General features: G+C 48.0%; 1 protein-coding gene across 2 annotated transcripts in view; it reads left to right on the plus strand.

Annotated features, from left to right (window-relative positions):
* Positions 1-12,000, plus strand: part of ppp2r5d (protein phosphatase 2, regulatory subunit B', delta) — a 136,559-nt gene that overhangs the window by 42,731 nt on the left and 81,828 nt on the right. For both annotated transcript variants that reach the window (XM_034184316.1, XM_034184317.1), the window contains exons 5-7: positions 1,471-1,581; positions 1,664-1,756; positions 1,839-1,969. In XM_034184316.1, coding sequence (XP_034040207.1) covers positions 1,471-1,581; positions 1,664-1,756; positions 1,839-1,969 — 335 coding nt within the window. The remainder of the gene's footprint in view (positions 1-1,470; positions 1,582-1,663; positions 1,757-1,838; positions 1,970-12,000) is intronic.

Genomic DNA, 12,000 nt, shown 5'->3' on the forward strand with positions numbered 1-12,000 from the left:
AATAATGTGTAAATAATTTAGAGGTGATTCAGCAGAGGGAGTGCTTTAGTTAAGGCACGTGAAGATTACACTGTGAAGCAAATCGTTATCTAGTTAACTAGATCAATCTAACTGCGCAGATTAAACAGCTAACAGATACAGCAAAACACCGCTGTGCTCCGGAACAGGAAGTGATACAATACCGCAGTGAGAGCCAACCACCAGTAGAGGCAAGCCTTTTATCCAGACGCTTGTATTCACAGAGTATCTGTATAGCTGGAGGTCATTTCTGTGGATCATTTTAGATAAAGTAAAAGGCGCTGACTGCTTGGATGGACACAAATGACTTAAGATTTCACTCACCTCCCCATGAAGCCATATAAATCCTGTCAGGCCTGAATAATTTATGCAATAAGGGAAATGATCCGTCAGTCACACTGCAGACATGATCCCGTTTTCATGGAGGCAGAAGAGGAAATGTTTTGTGGTTCTGCGCTCTGTCCGTGATTCACATTCATTAATAAGGTGAGAAACCAGACCCTTTTTTTAATATGACTGAGTGAACTGAAGACTGCATTATCCAAGTTGTAGTAATAATATTTGTAGCAATTGTTAAATTGAGCTGCTGTGTCAGTGACATTGGTGCTCCCGCGTGTTTTTCCTGACATACCGTCGTGGCAGTCAGCTGGATCGTGACTTGGAAAAAACTCCTTTCAGGTGAGGACGCCACAGAAAAATGAACTCATGAATATTTCATCTTTTTCCCGCTTGGTCAAACTCGTGGCAGCAGGCCAGCCGCAGCCCAGAGTGCTCACCTTGGTTCACATACCGCCGTTTGTGGGCGCAGTGTGCTTGGTGCATGTTACTGTCAATTTTACCATGGAAACATAAACTTGTATAAATAAAAACCTGCTCCTTTTTGTTGGCGTCTCGTACTTTCCATGCTTGTCTTCATTGGAACCTTTGACACACGTCTACAAGATGGGAAAAAACTTGCACAGCGTGTCATTGTAGGTGGATTCACGCCTTCATACTAAATTCCCGGCGATAAACATAAGCTAAACTTTCTGACATCAGGGGGTCAGTACAGCTCTACGATTTTTGAAGCAGCATCAAAACTGCATGTAACCAAAGAAAGAACAAGAAATAAAACAGGCAGTGTACTAATAAATCTAATCATGTTTCATATTGATCACTTTTACTGTAATTTCTGTCTTTGTGGGTTTGACCATTAGAATGAAGTGCGCAGAATTTAACAGTTTTCTGCAGTTTGCATCCAGCTGCTCTGGCCCCGCTTACTCACCACAAAAACAGGATTTTTTTTTTCTTCAGACCTCACTTTCATCACTGTTTTCAGCAAATGTCTACGTTGTATACATGTGCTTTTTCTGTTTATAGACAACCGAAATCAGGATGTGGAATCCAGAGCTAAATGTGTTTGACAGTGATTAAAAGCAGATTTTGACCAAATTCTAATTCATGCGTAAACAGTTTTCAGTGAACCTGTTCCGGACGCTTCCTCCATCCTCCAACCCAACAGGAGCTGAATTTGACCCCGAGGAGGATGAGCCGACCCTGGAAGCTGCCTGGCCTCACCTGCAGGTGCTCCAAAACCTCACCACTGCAGCGTCAAAGCTAATCATCAGCTGTAATGAGACTAACGTGTCCGTGTTTGTGTCCTCAGCTGGTGTACGAGTTCTTCCTGCAATTCCTGGAGTCTCCAGACTTCCAGCCTAACATTGCCAAAAAATACATCGACCAAAAGTTTGTTCTGTCGGTAAGAGCTGACCTGTGACCTGTTCGCTGCTCAAACTCTGTGTCATTGGGTCTTAATCATTGTGTTCCTGTGTGTTTTTCAGCTGCTCGAGCTGTTTGACAGTGAAGATCCCAGAGAAAGAGACTTCTTGAAAACAATATTGCACCGAATCTATGGAAAGTTCCTCGGCCTCCGAGCCTACATTCGTCGTCAGATCAACAACATTTTCTACAGGTAAGAAGAGATGAGAGACGGATGTGGTGGTTGTTTCTGTGTGTCTGTGGAGTGTCTGGGCTCTGGTGGACTGAGGTCTTGTGTGACAAAAGGACTAAATCCTGTTTGAGATGACGCATCCACTTTTCTGTGTCCTCACTGGAATCACTGTGAAATACTTGAGGTTGAAATTTATCTGACATGTTATTTCACTGAATTGTTTGACTGTGAAAGTCATCTTTCTGAATGTTTGTGTTTTAAATGTCATTTTGTGAATTTTTAGTCAATTTCAAGTTGTGTAATTCTAAATTTCCATTATATAGTTATTTTGGGGTTCTTACATTCAGGCAGTTCACCTGCCATCATTGGAATTTGGCCAGGTGTGGCAAAGTAGACAAGTTTTTATTATTATTATTATTATTATTATTATTCATTGGAATACTTGGAAGTCATGATGTAATGATAGGTCGTACTTCTGACACCACCCTGGGAGTGTCACCCAGGGAGCTCCTCAATCAAATAAACTCCAAAGAATGGCCCACAGGTCTGTTACAGAGAGAAGTGGTTCAAAATGCTAAACAATTTATGACTGAATTTATCTCCACAAACACAACATAAGATGTCCAAAATCCCTAAAATAGGTTGCATAAAAATATTAGCAAAATAAAATAACACGGGTCACAGGAACCAGCAACTACTGTATCAACCACCAGAGGGCAGCAGCACAGGGCCACCCATTTCATTGCCCAGCGCAGCCGACAGCACAGCACGGACAGGACACCCACAGCAGCCAAGCAAACGGCAGGGCAAAACAATCGGGCAAAGCAGCAGTAACATCCAGCAGCGCATCAGTCCACTGCCTCACTCCTCCCCTCCACGGAAACGACTCAGACATAAATGGCACACGAACAGCTGGAGGAGAGGCTCCGCCCCGTTACTACATACCAAACTGTCTGACCCAAATAGCACAGCACGCACTCTGGGAGTCGACTCCCACCAGCCAGTAACAACAAAGCACTGTGAGCGCCAAGCAGAGCGCCGCCAGCAGTAACTCCATCAGAAGTATCTGTGCAATAACACCATTCAAAGAAGCAATCACCAGCGCACACTTCCAGAAAGCCCCGCAGCCGTGACCAGCACACCTGCCTTCCCTCACGCGGAAGTGGAAGGTCACACACACCTGCAGCAAATCTCCAGCAAACGAGACAAATGAGTTCCACTCCCAAACGAGCAGGAGACAGACGAATGTTCTCAGCCCACTTTTATGTGAGCCCACTCCCACACTGATGGGCTGGACTTCAACACCAGCTGAAAATCATAAGGACCCACGCAAGCAAATCAGTGACTTTGGTTTGGTTTTGGTGGGGAACCACTGAAGCTGGGGTTACCCCTCTCTGGATTGGGCAGGTTGAAATAAAGCCTGTGAATACTGATACTTGTGATACTAGTGATACTGATGAGCATCCTCACATCACTCTCGCTGGGTTCCAGGTGCTGAAGTGCTGATTGGAGAACTTTGGTGATATTGTCTGTTATAAATTTTTGTTGATCAAGCAGAAGGACTCTGGAATGATGAGGAAACCTGTGGTCTCTTCATGGTTTTTAAAAATTCTCAAACGTTTGTAATGGAACAGAAACACAAATCACAGGATATATCTCAAAAGGCCAAAATAAAGACAGAGACCAAAGGTGTAGCCTAAGAACAAAGAGGAAGATCATTTATGGACAAGTATACACAGGTCAGAGCTAGTACCCTACAAACCTTGAGTCCCATAGTCTCAGCATCTTGGCTTAGAGCACTCGACATAATATGTATAAGTTTGCTAAACCTTGTTTCATACAGTTTCCGGCACAGAAAAAAAGGTGTTGTTATACCATAAATATAGTATAAGTGAATGGAGATTAGTATTGGGTATCGAGAACCGGTTCTTTTCGAGTATCATTAAGAAGTGATTCATTCCACCGATATCAGTAGTCTTTTTGCTTAACGATTCCCTTATCGGTCCTTCAGAGCGGCCGCTGTTTTTGAGGGTGTTTGTCAGGAAAATGATCATTCCTCTACGTTGATTACAGACCCTGCAGCAGGTCTGTAATCAACCACTTCTGCAGCACGACTCCACTTTGAAGCGTGAACTAGCGTGTACCAATGAAGCAATGCTTCAATCCACTAGCTTGTTGGTTCTTTGATTCACTGCTTTTCAGAAACAGCAAGTCTGCTTCTTAACTCTCAAAGCCATTAAAATATCTTGACTCACTTTTGTGTGGATTAAAGTCACTAACTGGGACTCTTGTCTTGTTGCAGTCAAACGAGAATTGTCCTCCGTTCCACTGGCACAGCTCCAAACGCTGCGCAGCTTTCTGCCGAGACAGAGGCTGGTCGGAATTCAAAACGAATCGCCGCTTTAAATAAACTGACACCTCTTACAAAAGCTGTAATACAGACAATAAACTACAATCAACTAAAATTTTATTTTATTTTTTTCCTCCCAAAATGAGACGTCCTGCATTCTTTATGAATTACATCCTGACGTGCAGCACAGCAGCTGTAAGAGTTCAGCTCAGATGTATGGAAAGACAGTCATGCCAATAATGTCTGAAAGGAAATGCTTTTAAACAAAAACTACAGATTTTGTTTCTGTTTATGTCCAGAGATCAAGGATCCACCATGTAGAGTTTATTATGTCCAGAGTTTAAGGATCCAGTGACCAATTACAGCCGCAGCGCTCCGTGTGGCAACAGCTCCCCCTGCTGACGTTGCTAGGGAAACGAGCAGGGCCAAAATGAGATCAGATGACAGAATGAGGAGGCTGGCCCGCGGGGAGTGTTTGCTCTGCAGCTCAAAAGAGCACATACAGAAAAACTGCCCCAAACGGCCAAAATGACAACACCAACGCTCGCCCTTAGAAACTGGGCTAAGGGTGGGCCAAGAAATTCATCTGGGACACACACGCATTTCTGCACGTCTCCCAGTTACGATCCTGAGTGGGGATCTAACCCTTCAAGCTCCAGCACTGGTGGACATGGGGTCAGAAGGGAATCTGCTGGACAGCAGATGGGCAAGGGAAGTAGGGCTCCCTCTAGTGGCGCTCCCTTCACCATTGAATGTGCGGGTGCTAGATGGCACCCTTCTCCCTTTAATCACACACAAGACACTACCTGTAACTCTGGTAGTGTCTGGGAATCATCGGGAGGAGATTAGTTTTATGTGACTCCTTCTACCTCCCGCGTAATTTTGGGCTTCCCGTGGATGATAAAACACAATCCCTGGATTGATTGGCCGTCTGGGGTTGTGGCTCAGTGGAGCGAAACCTGCCACCGGGCGTGTTTAGGATCCTCGGTTCCCCCCGGTTTGACTGCTAATGAGGAGGTTAAAGTCCCCCCAATCTGACGGCGGTGCCCGAGGAGTACCACGATCTTGCTGACGTCTTCAGCAAAGATCTGGCACTCACTCTTCCCCCGCACCGTCCGTATGATTGTGCCATTGATTTGATCCCGGGCGTTGAGTACCCGTCCAGCAGCCTGTACAACCTCTCACGTCCTGAGCGCGACTCAATGGAGACCTACATCCGGGACTCGTTAGCTGCCGGGCTGATCCGGAACTCCACCTCCCCGATGGGTGCTGGTTTCTTTTTTGTGGGCAAGAAAGACGGCGGACTCCGTCCATGCATTGATTACAGAGGGCTGAACGAGATTATGGTTCGCAACCGATACCCTCTGCCCCTGTTAGATTCAGTGTTCACGCCCCTGCATGGAGCCAAAAGCTTTACGAAACTGGATCTTAGGAATGCTTATCACCTGGTTCGGATCCTGAAGGGAGGTAAATGGAAGACGGCATTTAACACCCCGTTAGGTCACTTTGAGTACCTGGTCATGCCGTTCGGCCTCACTAATGCCTCCGTGACGTTCCAAGCCTTTGTAAACGACGTCTTGCGGGACTTCCTGCACTGATTCGTCTTCGTATACCTGGACAATATCCTCATCTTTTCCCCGGATCCTGAGACTCATGTTAAGCATGTACGTTAGGTCCTGCAGCGGTTGTTGGAGAACCGGCTGTTTGTGAAGGGCGAGAAGTGCGAGTTCCACGGCACTTCTTTGTCCTTCCTGGGGTTCATAATCTCCTCCAACTCCGTCGCCCCTGATCCGGCCAAGGTTGCGGCGGTGAGAGATTGGCCCCAACCGACAAGCCGTAGGAAGCTGCAACAGTTCTTCGGCTTTGCAAATTTGTAGAGGAGGTTCGTTAAGGGCTACAGTCAGGTGGTTAGTCCCCTGACAGCCCTGACCTCCTCTAAGGTCCCCTTCACCTGGTCGGATCGGTGCGAGGCCGCGTTTAGGGAGTTGAAACGCCGGTTTTCGACTGCACCAGTTGTGGTGCAGCCCGATCCTAACTGCCAGTTTATAGTTGAAGTGGATGCCTCTGACTCAGGGACAGGAGCCGTGCTGTCCCAGAGCAGGGAGTCCGATAAGGTCCTCCACCCCTGTGCCTACTTCTCCCGCAGGTTGACCCCGGCAGAGAGGAACTATGACGTCAGCAATCGGGAACTCCTAGGAACTCCAAGAAAGAGGCTCTTGAGGAGTGGAGACACCTGTTGGAGGGAGCTGCGGTACCATTTACGGTTTTCACTGACTATCGGAACCTGGAGTACATCCGGACCACCAAGCGGCTGAACCCCAGGCAAGCCCGCTGGTCACTGTTCTTCGGGCATTTTGACTTCCAGATCATCTACCGCCCCGGGACCAAGAATCAACGATCTGACGCCTTGTCCCGGGTACACGAAGAGGAAGTCAAAACCGAGCTGTCAGATCCACCGGAAACCATCATCCCCGAGTCCACTATCGTGGCCACCCTCACCTGGGAAGTGGAGAAGACCATCCGGAAGGCCTTGGCACGGAACCCGGACCCGGGGACCGGCCCTAAGAACAAACTCTACATCCCACCAGAGGCCAGAGCCGCAGTCCTGGACTTCTGTCACGGTTCCAAGCTCTCCTGTCACCCAGGGGTGCGAAGAACTGTGGCAGTGGTCCGGCAGCGCTTCTGGTGGGCGTCCATGGAGGTGGACGTCCGGGAATACGTCCAGACCTGTACCACCTGTGCCAGGGGCAAGGCTGATCACCAGAAGACACAAGGACTCCTCCAGCCGCTACCGGTGCCTCATCGCCCCTGGTCCCACATCAGCCTTGACTTCGTCACGGGCCTCCCGCCATTCCAGGGCATGACTACCATCCTCACGATAGTGGACCGGTTCTCCAAGGTGGCCCACTTCGTTGCCCTCCCGAAGCTCCCAACGGCCCAGGAGACAGAAGACCTCCTGGTCCACCATGTTGTACATCTGCATGGGATTCCTTCAGACATCGTCTCCGACCGTGGTCCCCAGTTCTCCTTGCAAGTCTGGAGGAGTTTCTGTAGGGAACTGGGGGCCACCCTAAGCCTCTCGTCCGGGTACCATCCCCAGACGAACGGACAGGCAGAGCGGGCGAACCAGGAGCTGGAGCAGGCCATCCGTTGCGTGACCTCCGCGCACCCGACGGCCTGGAGCAACCATCTGGCCTGGATCGAGTACGCTCACAACAGCCAAATCTCATCTTCCACCGGCCTCTCCCCGTTTGAGGTATGTTTGGGGTACCCAATTGTTTCCGCTCACAGAGGGAGAGGTCGGCGTGCCCTCGGTCCAGGCCCACCTGAGGAGGTGCCGTCGGGTGTGGCGCACTGCCCGCTCTGCCCTGCTCAAAGCTTGGACGAGGTCCAAGGCCCATGCGGACCGCCGGCGTTCCCCGGCTCCTTCATACCATCCCGGGCAGGAGGTTTGGTTATCTACGAAGGACATCCCACTCCATGTGGAATCTCAAACTCAAGGACCGTTTCATTGGACCCTACAAAATCCTCAAAGTCCTCAGTCCGGCCGCAGTGAAGCTGCAACTTCCTGCTTCACTGCGGATTCATCCAGTATTCCACGTGTCCCGCATCAAGCCCTACCATACCTCACCACTCTGCACCCCCGGACCGGCGCCGCCTCCTGCCCGGATCATCGACGGAGAGCCTGCGTGGACGGTGCGCAGGTTCTTGGACGTTCGTCGATGGAGCTGGGGGTTCCAGTATCTGGTGGACTGGGAGGGGTATGGACCTGAAGAACTCTCCTGGGTGAAGAGGAGGTTCATCCTGGACCCGGCTCTCCTGGCCGACTTCTACAACCATCACCCCGACGAGCCGGGTCGGGCGCCAGGAGGCGCCCGTTGAGGGGGGGGTCCTGTTGTGTGGGCCGCTGAAGAGGAGGTACTGCTGGCCCACCACCAGAGAGTGCCCTGCCTGAAGTGCGGGCTTCAGGCACGAGAGGGCGCAGCTGCCCCACGGGAGCAACTGGGAGTGACAGTTGTCACTCATCATCTACGCCAGCTGTCACTCATCAACCACCACCACCATAAAAGCCGGGCAGCATCTCCACCTGGCTGCCGAGATATCGTCTACCAAATAGGTAACTTCCTCAGCCATATTCTGTACCGTATTGCACTTAACTGTTTTCTGATTACTACAGGAGTTCCTGACCGCTTGTGTCAGCTGGAGGCTGAGCTGGTCGTGGACGACAGGGTGACGAACCGCACCCTTCCCGACCCGTGAAGACAAGTGTTTGTTTCAGGTCCTGTGAAAGACTGTGTTCGTATTTGCGGAGGTGGAGGTGTACTTCCCACCTGCAATTCCTAAATTGTTTTTGCTGACTGTTTACTGGGTGTGTTCACGCACACCCACCATTAATTGTTTCTGCTTCCTGTCAGCAGTACCAGGTCTGACAGCTGGAGACGGTGGCCACCTGGGGATTCGGGACTTGGCGGCTCCGGTGTGCTTCAGACCCGTTGGCAGCGGAAATCGTGTGGGACCCGGTTCTTCTCTGGACAGACGTCTTCTATCCTCGAGCCTGCCCACACGTCACCTTTGTGTATTGACTGTATACAAATTCTGTGATTGTCTGTATTTCGTTGTGCACATTCACAACAGTAAATTGTTGTTTTTGGCTCATCCATTGTCCATTCATTTACACCCCCTGTTGTGGGTCCGTGTCACTACACTTTCCCAACACTACCTTTAGTACACAAAAAATTCACAAGCGGTATTGATAAGGAATCCGATCTATAAGCAGAATCGATAATGGTTTTGATATTGATTAAAATCTTATTGATACCCATCCCTAATGGAGATGAGAAATAATTAACAACACACCCTCTGTAGATCTGCCCTGTCTGCAGGCAAACGTGTTGGTCAAAGGCTGGGGGGCAGCTGATTTGAAGGTGCTTCAGTACCGGTCTCTCCGAGCACTCCATAGTGATTGGTGTGAGTGCCACCGGTCTGGTATCATATTTAGACTGTCGATAGTGGGTTTCTTGATTTTAGAGATGGTAGGATGGTGGCTTCTGTCAGGGACAAGCTGAAGATATTGGTGAAGATGGTGGACAGCTTGTCAACACATGCTTTGAATACTTTTCCAAGTACTTCATCAGGGTCAGCAGCTTTCCTGGGATTCACATGCCTCACTTCATGTTCCTCAATATTATTATTTTTTCAACTCTGCCGGTGGTGAAATGACTGTGGTGTGACATTAAAGGAGACTTGCATTGAAAAAAATGCAGTCAGATTTTTTGAACAAAAAATGACTTACATTTACACATGAGATCCTTCTGAATGTAGTAAAGTAAATCTGCAAGCCCAGATCTGTCATTCAACGGAGAAATCTTCATTTGAAAATGACACATTTACAGCTAACATTTAGCCCTCCGCAAATTGTCCCTCTCATCATGGACGCTGCCGAGACGTCACGGACAAGACCCTCTCCCAGCATGCATTGCGCCAGTTGTAATTTGTGGATTTACATCAGTTTGCATCTGCACCTTTTTTAAAACTTCATATTGTCTTGCGGCACATTTGGTGAGTAGACATTTCTTTTATTTGTGCTTGAAAATTATTTTGGGGGACTTTTTCATACGCCCATTTGATTGAGTGGTGTCGCAATGAAAATCTACTGTCTTTCGCCTCCGGTACCGTCACGGGATATGGAGGCGAGACTCGCAAAGAATCCCAGTCGTTAAAAATATACAAACCTCTCTCGGCGTCCATGGAGCTCTGGAGCTCCGATTGCCGAGATGTGCGGTGCTGTGGATTTTGCAGCAAGAAGTCTGTCCTTGCAGGAACAGGTGTACCGGCCGCTTCGCATTAAAACAGCGAGCGTAGCGGAGGCAGAGAGCGGGAGAGGAAGAACGGCGCCCGCTGTCGATGTCGTTGCTGATCTGAGCACACATATCTGTATCTCACATTCATTGCAGCTTACTTTTGGATGTTGAAACCAGGACGTGTATAAGTAACATTACTAACAGATAAAATCAATTTCAGTGCGGGATCGGACTGAAGGCGGGAGCGCGTCGTCTTGTCCCCGACGTCATGGAAATGATACGGCTGTACAAACTGTTTTCACAGAGGGCTAAATTTTAGCTGCAAATTTGTCATTTTTAAATGAAGATTTCTCTGCTGAATTACAAATTTGGGCTTACAGATTTACTTTACTGCATTCACAAGGGTCTTATAAATACATATCAGCTATTTCTTTCTGAAATCTGACCACATTTATTTCAGTGCAGGTCTACTTTAAAAACTCCTGCTGCTGTCCACTTCAACAGAAGGCATCAGACATCAAAATCAGAGTTTGATTCCTATTGATATGACAAAAGTGGGATGTTATCTCGACCTCTGAATATATTTTTCCCTGTTGATAATCCTTTTGTGAAATGCTCTCACAGTGTGCGTGATCTGTTGGTACCATTAAGAGTCCTTATTTGTAAGTGCTGTTTCACACCAGACATCTGCACTGCTAAAGCTAAAGTATCATTAAAAAAAAGAAAGTATAGGGCTTCCCATGATGTCACTACACCGAATGGCAGCCTAAACTAGCCTCTCCATAGCAAATCATTAATCTCGCCTCATATAATAGCCAAATAAGACATTTTTGACAAATACTAGAAATTGTTGACAAGGCAAAGATGGGTAAAAACGTGGACAAAAAAAACTGCAGCAGAGTCTAACAGCGGACAGTATACAGCAAACCGCCCCCCTGCACAATTACGCAATGAAGAAGCTGACGCTGAGTCGCATGTGGCTGAGCAAAAGTGTTGGAAGAAATACAGGACTTACATAAAGACAAGAGACAGCAACTAAAAAAAAAAAAAAAACCCAAATCTGAACTCACTAACGTCAGTGTTAAAATAGCGGCGGTAGAGATGCAACCTCAAAATGTGGAAGACCGTGCTCAAAATATTGAACAGATATTAAGCAAGACGATAAAAGTGATGAATCAGCAAGAAGATAAATTGCTTGATGATGAAGGACGACCCCGACGGGAGAATATACGGCTGTATAATGTTCCTGAGGGAGCCGAGGGGCCTTCAATGGTGGAATATGTGGAGGAGTTACTATCAGAGAGCCTGGCATTGAGAAAGTCCACCGGGCGCTTGGCCCAAGACCCTCTGGAGATAAGGAGGACAAACCACGGCCAATAATACGAGGTCTGCGAGAAAAGAAACCGACAGTTTTATTTTTTTAAAAAACTATATGGATTTGAATCACGTGTGATTACATCAGCCAAGCTTGAACCCTCGTGCGCATGCGTGAGTTTTTTCACTCCTGTCGGTGACGTCATTCGCCTTGTGGAAGGAGTGGTCCAGCCCCCTCGTCGGAATTCGTTTGTCTGAGAAGTTGCTGAGAGACTGGCACTGTGCGTCATCAAAATTTTTTCAAAAACTGAGGCACATCCGAGTGGACACCATTCGAGAAATTCAGCTGGTTTTCGGTGAAAATTTTAACAGCTGATGAGAGATTTTGGATTGTTTCTATCGCTGTAAGGACTTCCCACGGAGCAGGACGTCTCACAGCGCTCCAAGGCAACATCGTCATCCGGTTTCAAGCAGAAAACCTCCAAATTTAAGCTTCTGTTGACCCAGGACATCGTGAGAGAACAGAGAACTTTCAGAAGAGGTCGGAATCAGCAGTTTATCCGGACATTCCACTGTTAAAGGAGATT

The sequence above is a fragment of the Thalassophryne amazonica genome, chromosome 13 (assembly GCF_902500255.1).
Source record: "Thalassophryne amazonica chromosome 13, fThaAma1.1, whole genome shotgun sequence".
Taxonomy (NCBI): Eukaryota; Metazoa; Chordata; class Actinopteri; order Batrachoidiformes; family Batrachoididae; genus Thalassophryne; species Thalassophryne amazonica.